Genomic DNA, 15,475 nt, shown 5'->3' with positions numbered 1-15,475 from the left:
CACTGGAAAATCCTTCTGGAAATAAACCACACACCAGAACTTCTGGAAAGTCTTGCAATAGGAAAACTTGCTAAGTCCTGATTTTATGAACTTTTTGAGGAGGAGGCCTAATGTATCCCAAAGGTTTCCACACTCCCTGTGTGGTAAGGGGTGACTTTGAACCCAGGCATGTGACTATGTGTCTCCATACCCAGTTTTGCATTTGTAAAGTTTTATGGAAAATTAAAAGAGAGCTATGTATTAAGAACTCCTGGCCTTCACCGTAGATTCACTGCTGGGACACCGAGACTTCCCGGTGCCCTGGAACATTAAACAGAGCTGTCTGTGCCATCAGCTGGTGGAGGGGACCAGTGTGTAGTAATGATTGCTTGCGCTCCGTCAATACTCCAAGATACATGAGTTTCATAAAGTATGAGCCGCTCCTGCACTGCAGCCTAGTCGGACAAATTCCACCACTCCCCATCCACAAACCCAGCAAGTAGACAGTTTTTCCAGACTACCCAAAAACTATGTGAAACATCTGAAAGATAATGGTTTTTAATTCTCTAAGTTATCACTTATGCAACATAAAAAAAGGCATAATTATGTGACTGGATAAGACATTTTTACAAAAAAAAAAAAAAAAAAAAAAAAACAAAACCAGTTCCCTCCATCATCTGGTCAGTAGTATATAAATATTTACAATGAAAAAATAGGCAAGGAGAAGGGAAACCTTCAAAATCCAAGCTGATTTCTTCCTAACAATTATCAGAACTTTAAAAATACAACAGTCTCAGCCTTGCCTGGTTTGCATCTGCTCAGCTGGTGGTCTGTGGCTGGGCTAGCCAAGGACAGCTGTGGCTGGGCTAGCCCAGGACACCTCCCTCCACATGACTCCTGCTCTTTGAAATGTTTTACATGTTATCTGAAACAGTGGTAAATACGAAAATGTAAACTCTGGGGGAAGTGAGATGAGAGGAGGTGATATCTGGGATCGATTTCCTCACAAACACTCTCGCTCTAAACACTGAAGCCAGAGTAAAACAGCCTGTGCACTCTCTCAGAGACGGGTTTGAATTTAGTGTCATCATGATAACAAAAGCTGTCTCTGTAGAGAATGCTAAAACAAAGCAGTGACATTACTCTTAGTTTATGAACACACCAGTGACCAAGTTTTTTGTTGTTGTTGTTGTTTTAAGTGACAAATATAAATTATGTGGTGGAAATAAGATGCTCCAACAGTCTTTCAGCTATGAAGACTACATGGTAGGTAAGTGGCCTGTTGACTTCGGTGGCATTACAGACACGCAAGTCCAGTGGGTAACAACTTCTTCCAGCAGACACAGTGCTGAACACTGGCCTGTGTGCAGCTCGCAGTAGCCTGAGGGGCTGGGCTTCAGTAAGCGACTACTGTCCTAGGCCAGCCTCACGTGTGGGAACTGCGCCGCCCCCTACTGCCCAGAGAAACCCGGAGCCTGGGTTCTCTGGCTTTGTAATGTTCATTGAAGTCCAATCTGAAGCTGAGAAACTGGAGACTTTCATCGGAGCTGGTTGTGAGCAACACCAGAAACTGCTGCACCACACCCTAGGATGGAAGCACAGGAGAGTCGGTCAGAACACGGCCCACCCGCTGCCCCTCCCGACGCACTGGCAGCAACAGGCCTCTAGCAGGACTAAGCACAGAGCCTGTGCCACTCTCAGATGCGTGTGCACAGCCAGGCAGGCAGTGCACACCTGCTGACCACCTGCTGTCCTCTGCACTCACGGATGCTAAGCACCTACTCTAGTGAACAGAAATCAGGGCTCCACTGCGCATCTTCATCGCACTGGCTGACAAATGCAGGCTCAGTCACCACTCTAGAGGAAGGGAACAGACGCAAGCTCAAAACCATTCCCGGGACTCCATGCACTATGAAAATCAGCCTTCCTGTAGACACAAGTTCTGGTAGACTGATTTAGTAAAGTACTGTGACCATTTGTGGCTTGGATCTTTCCAACAAGCCCACACACTGCCTGCCCCATCCAGCCAATGGTGCTCTGAAAAGCATAAGTCACAGGTCCCCAGTACCAGTCTCCCATAGAGGCTCTCTCATCCCAGCTGCACGACTTCCCTGAGAAGGGCCCAGAGCAAGGGTCAGCCCTTAGGGGGACCATCCCCTAAGGAACTCCATCCACAGTGCTGCACATCTGCAATCCTCTGGAAGCAAACAGAAGACGGCACCGTGCCTTACACGTACACTCACCTGATAGAAGTGTGTCAGTATTCGCAACTGTGAACACATTTTTGGTATCGAGTCCCGGAAATCTCGGATCCTCCTGTTCTCCTCCTCTTCCTCTGCCGCAGTCACTCCCCACTGGCCCTGGTCAATTGGAGGCAGCAGCAAGTTATACTGGATGCCTCCATGTTTTAGCACCACGTCACTGTGAGATCTGGTCTCCCCGTGTCTCCCCACATGCCCTCATTCGGACAATGGGCAGAGAAAAGCTGTCAGTTCTGAGTGCTGGCAGCCAGACTAGAGAGAGAGCACCAGTCTCCCTTGGATATACACCTACTCCCATTCTATAAGGTCATTTCCAGCCAGACATGCCTGTAGCCCGCACCCACGGGGAACTGGAGAACGAGAATGGTTAATTGAGGCCAGGCTGGTCTATACACACTGAGACTATATCTTAACACCTTTCCCCCCTCCCCCAAAATGATTTTTCAGTAAATGATAAACCTTGTCTGAACACCATTGTCCAGCCAGGCTGTATGGGAGTTACCGAGTTCTTTTCATCTGTGAATACGGTAACTCCGTTTACTAGATTTTCTGACCCAAACCTTAGTATTTCTGGCATGCACTCTGGTCTTGGGAAACTGTTCGTTTAGCTAGGGCCTGTCATTTGCACGTTCTATGAGTTGCCCATTGGTATTCAGAACTCAGACTTGCTCTTTCTGAGTCACATTGGCCTTGGGTGCTTTACAGTCTGGCTGTGACCAGGCAGTGTGGGAGGTTTTCCAACTAGGCTTCCAGCAGCTCGTTTCCCTTCAGCCATCTTTCTGCAGCCCACTGTGGGCATCTGCAGACAGCACACTGCTTCCACGCACCCCAATCTCTTTCCCACTGGTTTACATGCGCACTTTCAACTCTTATCGCCCTTAGACGAGTTCCTGGCTTATTTACCCACTCTCTCCAGCAGTCCAGGCCTGGCTCCCGAGGCCTCTGAGAACAGGGACTGTGTGAGGAAATGGGCCAGGGACAATCCTGTGATATTTCAGTAAGAATCTGGCTTCATTTTGCCACTTTTGTGAGATCTTGAATGAAGTCGAATTTAAAGATAATGAACTATTTGTTAGAAAGGTGTGTGGACAAGCTTCAAGTCTTTGACAAGAAACTGCAGACAACACAGAACTCCACCATGAGAGAGAAACCTGGACGTCTGCACTGGGACTTCAGGAAAGTGTTTCCTCAGAGAGCTGTGGTCCACGGTGGCAAGGCCGCACCTCTACGTGGTGGCTCTGTCCGTGTGCTATTGGTCTTGAAAGCATGAAAAACACAAGAAAGAGGGAGTGGTGGAGAGCAGCTGAGGTCAGGCACAGTGGACAGGGCTGAGGCCCCCAGAGAGAAGCAAGGCCTCAGAGGCCACTGTGAGAGGCTTGAAGATGGAGTACAAGCTGTAGAGACCTAGGAGTGTGGGGGATGCCAGGATACGGGGCATGTGCCAGGAAGAGCTACAGGCATGACGTGGAGCTGGACTGAGTTTGAAAGAGAAGCCTAGGGCTGAAGGAATGGGGCTGTGTGAACCCTTTGGACCCAGCCAGTTTCATCATGAGCCCAAATGCTGGACATGGGACTGCAGGATTTGGCCATATTGGATTGGGGTTTGGGTTTGGTATTCCTTGCTATATCCCTGACTGTGTCATTTTGGAATGGAATGTTTATTCTGTTCCACTATATGTCTGAGGTTCATTTTGGTCTCTGAACTTCTAGAATATTGGAAAATTTCAAGACTATAAAAACTTTTAAAACTGAACTGTACTTTAGATTATGAGAATACCATAATTGGGGAGAAGGGGTAAAAGGTATGCTGGTTAATTTTATGTCAAACTGACAGAAGCTATAGCTTGTGATCTGAGAGAAGGAAACCTTAACTGAGAAAGTGCCTCCAAAAGACTGTGCTGTAGCCTGTGGTGCATTTTCTCAGTTAGCAACTGATGGGGGAGGGCCCAGCGGATGGTGCCATCCCTGGGCTGGTGGTGCTGGGCTCCATAAGAAAGCAGGCTGAGCAAGGAGTGAGAAGTACTCCTGTAAGCAGACCCACCATGCCCTCTGCATCAGCTCCTGCCTCCTGGTTCCTGCCCTGTCTGAATTCCTGCCTTGAGTTCCTTTGGTGACTCACAGTGATGTGGAAGTGTAAGCCAAATAAATATCCAAGTTGCTTTTGGTCATAGCAATAGTCACCCTAACTATAACAAAAAGGTGTGACTTAAAGTAATGTATCCATATGTCAGGTAGACAAAGAAGGGGTTGTAATGACAAAATGTGTAATCACCTGGGAAGAGTGTCAATGAAAACTTGCCTAGAATAGGCTGGACTCTAGGCAGGCCTGTGAGAGATTTTCTAAACTTCGTTCACCGAGGTGGAAGGACCCACCCTGGCTGTGACCAGCACCTTCTATTTGCTGGTCCTGATGTTGCACAGGGGAAAAAATGTACTGAACCCTGGGGCAGTCTTTGCTCCCTCAAGCTTCTACCACTGTGACTCCACCACCGCAGAAAGGAAGCTGCAACTGTGAGCTGACACAAACCTGTCCCCTAAGCTGCATTCAGAGTATTTTGATTCATAATTGGAAAGGAAACTTAAGAACATCAGGACCACAGGAGATGGGCCCAGGAGCCCTGTGGGAACCAGCACCTGTGTTTCTTATGGGATGTGCAGGCTACATTGTTTTTTTAGTGGCAATTCTTTTAAACTTTCATTCCAATAGAAAGAAACAAACTGTTGCATATTTGATTTACAAATATCCAAACAAATTCACCTATATATTCCAATAATTCACCTCAAATTATTTTGAATTTTACCCACAACCAACTCTTACAAAAGAATCTGTTTTCTGTCCCGTGTCCCGCATGCTCATGCTGGCGGGATGGGCAGTTCCCAGTCTCTCTCCTCTTGGGAAAACCTCTCGGCACTCAGCCATGAGTTGACCTGCCATACAGTTCTTTAGTCAGATTTCACTTGGGATTAATTCATCTTTTTCCACTGTTTTGCAACATGTGGTTTATAACAAGTTTATTAGACCAATGCAAAGAGTTCTGTATCCTTGGAAGAACTTCAAACATTCTGTAAGGCACTTTCCATTTGGTGTGTGAACTAGTAAAAGTTTCGGAGTTTCACATCGTGTTCTGCTACGTAGAGAGCAACAGAAATGTAGCCAGTTAATCTGAGGTAACAGGACAACGAAGAATCACCACTACATGGGACAGGGCTATGTGGATTCTGAACACACTTACCTGGAGGATAGATTCTCAGCGAAGTAATTCTAGTCACTGTACTTTTCAATTACATGGCTGGTACTGTTTCCAGAGTCTTACTGAACAGGGGCGTGTACGCAAGTGTGGGCGTCAAAGTCAGCAGGAACTAAGTATGCTAATGCTAAAACGAGGAGTGTCAATGTATAAAATGTATTTTTTAAACTAAAAGAAGTAAAAGCCCTTCAATCCTAAATTTGAATTGGAAATATCATAATAACTGAGGGGGTTTTGAGAAGAAAAGTGGGAAGAGAGTAGAGCAGAGCCATGAATTGCAGCAGGAAGGCCTCTGGGACTGCCCCGCCTAACAGGAGCGTGACAAGTGCTGAAGCCAGCCCCTGCAGCAAGCCAGCTCCTTCTCTCAGATTCAGTGGACCTACATCTGAATGACTGCTGCAAATTAATTTACCTTTTGAATTTAGATTTTGCAGGTGGTTTCAGCTTTCTAGCTCTCCCCAGACCATCAAGCGTCTCTGAAACACACCGGATGACCTGCACTTAGTATGTGGCTATGTCCTTTCTGACCACTGACACCAGGTGAGATCGCCACTGTGCACACATCTAGGCACCATGATGCTATCACAACAGCAAATTTTCCTCATTTGGTTGGCTGGTTGGTTGGTTGGTTGGAGACGGGGTCTCACTATATACTCCTGACTGACCTGGAATTCACTATGTGGACCAGGCTGACCTTGGATTTAGAAATCTACCTGCTTCTGCTTCCCAAGTACTGGGATTAAAGGTGTGCACACCACCACTGTCTGCCCAGAATAACAAACTCTTAAAGGTTGGTTTCAGTAAGTTATTATATACAGTTTAAGAACTTTCTAGAAGGGTAACATTGAGGTCACACTGAGCATTATGGTTACTTTACAAGTCACGTCACAGATAAGAACTCTCACCATAGAGACAGTAAGTGATAACTAGGGCAGAATCCTGTTTGTCAGTCACACACAGGCTCCTGGACATAGATCAGATTGTTTGTGTACAAATCCCATGGCTCTTCAGAATTACCCACAAACCACTGCAACTGAAAGCTATACCAGTAGCACCAAAAGACGACACACTCCTGCTTCTAAACTCCTCGTTTTGGTGCCTGTGATGTGGCTGCTAGACCCCTCACATGGGCACTGTTACAGTAACAATTCTCAAAAGTAAAACTAACCTAACTGCCAACTACACAACTTGCCTTTCATTACCCCAAAACTAGGCATCTAGAAAGCACAGAGACCCAGGCTAGCAAGAACAAGAAACCCCACAACAGCCTGATTTGTGTGATGGATCTTATTAATTCCAGGTCGCTGGGAACACACAGAACTGTTCTAAGGAAACCTAGCTCATGTGTGAGTCAGTAAACCAGTCAGGGTGCCTGATGCCTCAGCTCCACGTTAGTAACAGAGCAGCAGACTGACTCTGGAGATGGCAGCAAAGACACTGGGACCCACCATTGCTGCTGCTCTGAAGCCTGATGACAGCAGTGAGGTGAGCACTCAATGTGACACACGCAGAGCTTCCTCCGGCTCACAGGAGACCTGCTGCCTCAGTGTGTGCAGATTCAGCAGAAAAGCTATTGCCACCACTCACGGTGACTGGCCAGCCATGAGACAGCATGAGTTAAAAACGTACCTCAATTTCACGCTGTTTCTTTTTCTCTTCAAATTGCAGCCGCCTCTGCAGCTCCTCCAGAGCAGCTCTGTACATGGTGTCTTGGGCATTCTGAAGTTCAATGATTTGATCAAACACGGCTCTCAGTTGGTTTAAAAGCACCTGAAAAAAGCATTTTAAATGAGCAGAGCCTCAGATGCTAGCAAGGCATCTCTGCTTAAATATATATGTGCTTGGGGCTGTCTCCTCTCAAACTCGGGGAGACTGGTCCCCAGTACAACCATGGAACAGTGGTAACTCAGAAGCTCTGGGCCATGAGGCCTCCACCTTAAGAAAGCAGCTGATGCTGCTCACAGGCGGCTCTGGATTCTTATAGGACTGAATTCTGACCCTTGAGAGTGGGCTGTTCTAAAGTAACATCTACTACGCAGAGTGAACTGAGGACACAGACACACTAATACCACACGTGTACCTAGACCTGTGTACATATCTCCAGAGCCACACAGCAACACAAAAATGGACAAGCTCCTCCTAGTCCTCGCTCTGTGTCTGACACTGTTGTGTTGCTGTGTGGAGATACCATGGTCAAGGCAGCTCATGAAGAGTTTAACTGAGGTTTGCTTACAGTTTCAGAGGTCAGTCTGTGACTAACATGGTGGGAAGCAGGCAGGCGTGGCACTGGAGCAGCAGCTGAGAGCTCTACCTCCTTATCACCAAGCAGCAAGTACAGTAAGGGAGACTGGGCCTGGTATGGGCTTTTTGAAGCAAAGCCCACTCCTAGTGACACACCTCCTTCAACAAGGCCACACCTCCAAATCCTTCCTAAACAGTTCTACTGAGGACCAAGTCTTTGAACACATAAGCCATCCTCATTCAAAGCACCACAATGTTCTCTAGAAGTGAGCCAGCCTAAAGAGAAGCTGATATTCCACACTCCACAGTTAATGAGCTATTTATGGTTCCCACCTCTGGGCCGAGTGCCCTGTCCTGTTGAGATGTGAGGCAACACCAATGACAGCTGAGCTAACTGTGGACCCAAGTGAGACTAGAACCTTTGCTGAGCAACTCTAAGAGAATGCTAACCTAAGAATACAGGTACTGCAAAATGAACGGTGCACAGTTCTCATTTACTACAATGCACTCGTGTGAAATAGGGCCTGCACAGCAATGCAGGGAGACAGAGGGACTGATCAGGTGACGCCACTTCATGACACTCAGGCTCAAGCAAGTGTCCTGTTCTCTATCAGAATTTATCTTATGACAAAACTAGAAAACAAAGAAAGAAGATGGTCCTGCTTAAATTTTAATATGGATGTAACTGTCTGGTTTATTCTCTGTTGTAGTCATGAAAAGAACGACTTATTTTTGGAACACTGCATTACCTTGAGGTCACTAACTGACACTTCATTTAAGTGGAGTGTATGTGTGTGGGCTTCTGCAGTCTGCAAGGGTCTGAGCTGCACACTCTGAGCCGCCCTTCACACCGTGCTGCTCAGGGCTTTTCCTCAACACTGCACAATCAAAAGGTGAGATACAGATACATCTGCAACTGTCATTCCTCCACCTCCACTGGACCATGACAAAAGACTCTCTCATGGTGCAACAATATAAAACACCACACTTAAATTAGTATGTCCAAACAGACGGCCTTACTCTTGCTTTGTATAATAGACTTCTTTCTTAGGAACAAATAATGACAGAATGTTCTAGAGCCAGTTGTGGTAGCTCATATCTATAATCTCAGCACTCTGGAGGCTGAGGCAGGAAGATCACAGGTTCCAGGCCAGTTCCTAAAGCAAGTAAACAACACCCAATCAGTTTACTAAATTGTCTTAAGGCATAACTTCAGGGCTAATGGAGCCTAAGGCAGAGCTCCTTAAGTGAAGCTGGTTGGGAACCAACCCCAAAAAACTATTTCCCAGAACTGTCACCCTATGGACAGAACTACCACCCTGTAGACAGAACTGCCACCCTACAGGCAAAGCTGTCACCCTACAGGCAGAAGATTCTTTGGATTTGCTCATATCCACAGCTCTTCTATAAACTCAAAAATTAGGATGACTCAACTTGTCTCACACAGACACCTCCTAATCTTTTATGAGCTCAGCCCCCAGGTTAGCAGAGCCATAGAGTACAGGGTGCCTGTGTGGGTGCAGTCCTTAGGAATTCCAACATTTTCTGAAAAGCAATACACCTGGTGACTTTCACACCTGTTCCCTATGCAAAACAAAACGTGACTTCTGCAGCTTGAAAAGAGAAGCTGTTACATTTACGAGTTGGTTACCATGATAAATCATGTAATTCAATTCCCACAAATTTACATTGTGCTTCTGAAAACAGGAGAACCCTGGATTCACAAGAAGAGGCTGCCATCTGCCTGAACATTGACTTGACCCACATATGGGTACTTCATGTCTTTGGCACATCATAGAGAATGGCTAGGACCTGTGGGGACCACTATGTGCTCACCAGCATACTGATATCATTACAAATACCTTCATAACAAACATGGGTGCCAGGCAATAGATGTGAAACCCACTGTACTATCAACCTCACAGAGACTGAGCTTGGTCAACAGAACCCCACATGACTTCAGTTGGCCCTTTCATTAGTTATTAGTTCTGTTTAAAGGGTATTAGCACTCTATGCCACTTTTTCAGCAACTAGAAAGCAAATTCTGTATAGAGGTACCTAGATGTACCTTTGATCACTACACGTTCACACACACACACACACACACACACACACACACACACACACACACACACACACTCTTTAATAACTATGTTTATCCAAATACTTCTCCCCAGCATAGGCTAATGCAGACGAAGAGAAAACAGAACAAAAAAGCTTTGGTAAAGTACAGTCAGAAGCTGGACGCAAACCTGGAATGTGTCTCGGGCCACTCACACTGTGAAAAATGCTCTCAAGGAATCTACCTGATGCACAGTTTACCTGCTTGGTTCTCAGAATGTATTTTTTTTTCGATCCAGACCTTTCAAGAAAACCAGAACTCCAGAAAGCCTTGCTACACAAAACATGCACCTTTCCAGAAGAGAGGCTCTCTACAAGAAAAGAAACCAAGCCAAAAGCTCTGGGGAATGGGATTCTTATAGCCCTGTGCACACAGTCTGTTTAAATTCCTGTAGCCACAAGCCATTAACTAAGCACCACTATCCCTAGACTAAGAAAATGAAAACAGGAGTGGGATGTGGTCACTGTGAGAACACCTGCTGGATACAGGGCCCTGGGACTGATTCCCAGACTCAGTGTGGGAACGCCAGTCTGGGATACACACAGCCCCAGCTGGGACTGATCCTGACATGAAGGAAGAGGAAGATGCCCGAGTTCTAGATGTCTCTGTTCTTTGGGGCTTTCACACAGCCAGCACTGTTCTGGAGATTAAGGTGCCCTTCTAGCGCCCACGTTGCCACAGCCCCACAGGGTGGCATTCCTGACGAAGTCTCCTGTTCCACACCCGTCAACAGTGCACTGCTGCTTCCCACACAGTCAAAGCCATGTCTGATGTTAAAGGACACTCATTTCACCAACTTTACTCCAGTTCTGTTAGCACATGATTCTCAAACGCCAAGTTTAATAACCCTTTCTCAATCATTGATGCAGCAGCTCCGGACAATTGACAGTTTCAATCCTGGCACGGAGGAATGAGCCTTACCCTGGAGTTGCTGTCCAGAAGACAGCGGGAGGTGATAGTGTCCAGGAATGTCTCATGTGCTGCAATAATGTGGTCCAAGTCCTGGGCCTGCTGCACTCTGTTCCAAAGCTCATCCCAGGAGCACTCAAGAACCTGAAAGGACAAGTTGAGACTCTGGTTGAGCCCGCTCATGTCACACGGCTGCAGCACAGGGCAGGGCAGGAGGCTGACTCACCTCAAAGGTGATATAGTACTGCATCTGATGGATGAAATGCACCATCTCTGATGCCAGGATGTGGCACTGGTGAAGCACCCCAGAGAATTCTGCAAAAAAATGGAGTGTCATCAGGGTGGGAAGGTGCTGGTGCTTGTACAGAGCCTGTGCCTGCAGGCTGCCCACAAACGAAGCCATAAGCAAGCCTTATTCCAGATGCCAGAGACTAGAGGCTCTCCACCCACTCTTGTTCTTCAGCGAAAGGACTGGAAAGAGAACTTGCTTTGAAAGCATCTGGACTTGACTTCGTACTCCCAACATCCATGTATAGGCCTAAGCATGGTCACATCTATAACCCCAGTACTAGAGGGTCAAGGAAGACCTCAGGGCGGGCTGGCAGACAGCATAGGGAGTGAGGTACAGAGTGATAGACAACACCGGCTGTCCTCTGGTGCCTGTTCACGGGCACATGCATTCGTATGTACACATACACACACACACACACACACACACACACACACACACATCATACAGTTAACTATCAAAGTTTATTTTGTAGAAATGAGCACCATGCCTAAATAGAAACCTTATTTTATATTTTATCTGTAACCAGTCCATCTACCACACAAGGAATAGTTATTTCTCCCTATTTGTCTGGAGACAAGAAGGCCTCCGGGTGGGCCCTAATTCAGTAAGAAGGGAGGGATCCCAGGGAGCTGCCATGCATGTGCAGAACGTGCCAGTATTGGCAGCCAGAGGGAGCAGAACAGCACTGGCTTCAGCCTTAGTCTGGACTTCTGGCCTACAGAATGCTTAGCAGAATTAACATCTGATGCTTCAAGTGACACAGCTGGTAGTGCTGGGTCCTAATAAATAACAACAGCTTTAACAAGTGAATATTAGGTGACAGGTGAGAGGCTCTGAGGGACTGCAGCTCCCAGAGAGAGGATGACATCAAAGAAGACACACCTCTAGGGCTAGAGACCAAGAGGCACTGCTGTCCTGGGGCAGTGAGCACATCTGCTCAAGAGAGGAATGATCCCAAGTTAACACTTAAATTCTTCGATGAATGTAGCCCAGTGCGTGCACATAAGCGGGTGCACAGTCACAGGAGCAGGCAGTAGTAGCAAGTCTGATCCTAGGAAATCTGAAGAGGGGTCAGGGAAGCATGCCTGTGGAAAGTGAGAGGGGAGCACAACAGGCAGATGCTGCTCCTGGGCACCCTGATGAGGTGCAGGACATTGTGCCATCTTCAGACCAGCCGCTGTCATTATCCAGACTTTCCCAAGGTCAAGCCCACTAACAGCTCCAGGGGAAGAGAGGTCTACAACCTACACTGAGTGTTCTCAGCCTTCCTGCAGGAATACAAGCAATTACTAGTTGCTGAAGGAACTCTTCTTTGTTTAGCCACTTGGAAGTTGCCCTTATTCCTGTGTGATCCCAGTTAAATTCAGTAATTCACTAATCTAAACTTCAGTAGGATTCTGCTCCTCCTCCACCTGGGGGAATAGACTCCACATGAAGTGTCAGGTGACAGATGTGGACAAAGAGGTTTTGTGCAGAGGCAGGCAGTCCAGTGACTCCCCACTGACAGACCGCAGGGTCCCCATGCCTCCCTGGTCAGAAGTCACAATTTATTTGTTAGATACGTATCTACATCTTCCTTACAAAACGCCAGATTCCTTACAGCTACCGTCAGGACCCCAGACAGCTGAAAAGAAGTAACTGTCTGTGCCGTAGGTGCTGTTCCCCAACTCTGACCAGGAGTGTGCCCATCCAGCACAGATCCCTCAGAAGAGCGGGACATTCCACAGGTCTCCCGCACAACTTGGAATGTCTACCAATGAATATAGCTGATCTGTAGCAATTTTCTTTGAATAGAGACAGTCCCACCAAACAGAGAGATGTGAGGGGGTAGATAAAACGTCCGCAGTCCAGAGAAGCCGGAAGGCCATCATCTTTACAGGAGCAGGGACTGGCTGGGCAGAGGCTTGCCAACCTGCCGAGCAGCCTGCATGTCCACAGGGTACAGGATCCAGGGATAAGCTTGGGTTAGTGGTACCCAAGCCAGGATGAGTTTTCAGGGATGCAGCTGCATTTGAGTCACATGTGCTCCTTCAAGTAGCCCCTCACCAGTACCAACCCCAATAAACTCACTGCTTTGCTAAGTTGGACTCAAGGTAACTGTTACTTTGGTCTGTCTTGGTTCCCTGTCTAAAGTGAGCAGACATCTGTTCCCATCTCCCTGGGAAAATGTTACACAGTGATGACCATGCATCTGACAAGGAGGGTATGCTTCCAAGTTCTCTTGAAGGCCTAGACCAGAGTGTGGTTTTCTCCACTGAAACTAGGCTACCTAACCCAATTCTCTAGTCATACAATTGACTTCGGTTTCCAACACAGAGTACATAGCCACTCTGCAGGCATATATTTTTACAGCCTACTTTAATGAGGGTTCAACCTGTCCTCTTGCCCACCACCCACCAGAGGTTATTAGGATGCGGGGAAAGTGGACCTGTTTAGAAACAGTTCTTTGGGGCAACTCCAGTCTTCATTTTCAGGATATGTGCAGCCCAGTCCTCTAGCAGACACCAACACAAGTCAGCACCAGCAGTCCAGTTCAATCCGCAAGAGACCACCGAGGAAGCAGCAAGAAGACCACCTCACGAGAAGCTCTTTGGCCAGTTTCTCTATGGCATCACCACAAGCAGAGCTCAGCGACTCAGTGTGAGGCAAACCAATACACGCGTGTAAACCAGAGAATAGGGAAGCAGAGCAAAACAAACCAATGCTGGAGCCCTGCCCCCCACTGTGTGTGGGGTCATATTTATGTTCCTTCTAAATATCATGTGTCCTCTCACACGTCCGCTATAGTAAAACACACTTCCACCTGTGTCTGCTTCAGCAACAGATTTTTTCACAGGTCTGCTTTGGCAAAATATCCTTTCCCCTGAGAGCTGCAGAAAAAACATCATCTGACATACTGACTTTCCAAAGGAACTACAAGTTTCTACATCACCACCCTCTGTCAAGAGGCACTCAGTTATGCACGGCCGTGCCAATACTCTGCAGATCTACTCTGAGTTTTCACCAAGAGCTTTATGCTAACTATTCCAGGGGATCCTGAGCACAGCAGTGTGCCCTAAAACATCTTTGTGTCCTGGGGTATGTCACCTCACATCTGTGCATGTCGAGCTCATTCTGCAGCAGCCCTTAGGCTGAGCAATCCAGAAGGAGAAGCTGCATTCATTCACCCCAGTACTCAAACCTGCCCACAAGACCTGCATGACCAGAGTTGATACACATCTTCCTTCCGTTTTCACTACAAGATTCATAGTCTTCTTCCTAGGGAAACCTGCCACCTCATCTGGTAAAGGAGACATTCTTCTGTGGTGACCATGAGGTCATTGCATGTGGGAAAAGAGAATTGAGGACAGGCCCCTCCGGGCATGACTGGAGTCTGTGAGAATCTGAGGAATGTGGACTTGATTCAAAGTCCTTTATCTCTGAAAATATAACTTGTGCCTGTTATCCTGTACCTGAAAATGCACATAAAATGCACGCTTTATTAAAAATGGTCTTGAACAACCCCACACTGACGTGCAACAAATACACAAGTGTGCCCTGCTGGTTAACATACAGCTTTACACAGTCAGGAATGTCTACTGGGGGCTGGAGACATGGCTCCATGGTTAAGAGCATTTCCTGTTCTTACAAAGGACCTAAATTGTCAACACCCACATAACAGCTCACAACTATCAGCAATGCCAATTTCAAGAGAGCCGACATCCTCTTCTACCTCTGAAGACATCAGGCACATAGGCAGTGCACATACACATATGCAGGCAAATACTCAAAATAAAAACAAATAATGACCACCCTTCCCTTCTGCTCACCTAGAATCTAGATAGATTCATTCCTGGTTGTCTACTGCCCTCTAAAGGCCACTGAAAGACCTTCAGTGTGAGATGAACCAGCAGCTCTGTGGCCCAGGCACATTCAGCAGGACATACCTTTCCATCTTAAGTCCAAGATTTCTTTTTAAAGAAATACCTTAAAGTAGTTTCATCACAGATTCAAAATCTCCTCTACAACCTGCATTTCCCTGGGTGCTGCACCCTGTAAGGTGACTCGATCAAATCCTATTCAATTTATTTTCCAAAGCTTTGGATTGAAGATGCTTTAAGAACCAGCATTTTTCTGCATGTCTTGTGGTTCAGCATCCAACTGTCCTCATACCCCTCCTAACAGCATTCGGTGTGTGTGAATTATAGGCAACTGTCATTCACAAAGACAACAACTCACTGTTGGACTCAGGCTGGGTCTGAGGACTTCTTTGCAAATTTAATCCTGGCAACCCAAGGAAATGACAGACAGACCCAAGGCAGGCAGAGAGCTGATTTAACATCTCAGCAAGTAAGAGCCTAGCTTAAACAGAAGGAATAATACAACGGCGGGGTCAGAAGGGTGGCGGAGAAGATCCTTACCACCTCACTGCACAAGTTATGCC

The 15,475-nt window shown here is 46.9% G+C and overlaps 1 protein-coding gene across 2 annotated transcripts in view; it reads right to left on the bottom strand.

Annotated features, from left to right (window-relative positions):
- Window positions 1-598: 598 nt before the first annotated feature.
- Window positions 599-15,475, bottom strand: part of TUBGCP3 (tubulin gamma complex component 3) — a 55,279-nt gene continuing 40,402 nt past the window's right edge. The window contains exons 18-22 of one of the 2 annotated variants that reach the window (XM_080928298.1): window positions 10,987-11,075; window positions 10,773-10,904; window positions 7,118-7,258; window positions 2,223-2,339; window positions 599-1,564 (exon numbers count right to left, since the gene is read on the bottom strand). In XM_080928298.1, coding sequence (XP_080784424.1) covers window positions 1,406-1,564; window positions 2,223-2,339; window positions 7,118-7,258; window positions 10,773-10,904; window positions 10,987-11,075 — 638 coding nt within the window. In that variant the 3' untranslated portion in view covers window positions 599-1,405. Of the gene's footprint in view, window positions 1,565-2,222; window positions 2,340-5,787; window positions 5,965-7,117; window positions 7,259-10,772; window positions 10,905-10,986; window positions 11,076-15,475 lie in introns of those variants that run through there. The other variant, XM_080928299.1, reaches the window with a different exon arrangement.

This window comes from Micromys minutus, assembly GCF_963924665.1.
Source record: "Micromys minutus genome assembly, chromosome: 14".
Lineage (NCBI taxonomy): Eukaryota > Metazoa > Chordata > Mammalia > Rodentia > Muridae > Micromys > Micromys minutus.
This window is presented reverse-complemented; position numbering and strand designations above follow the sequence as displayed.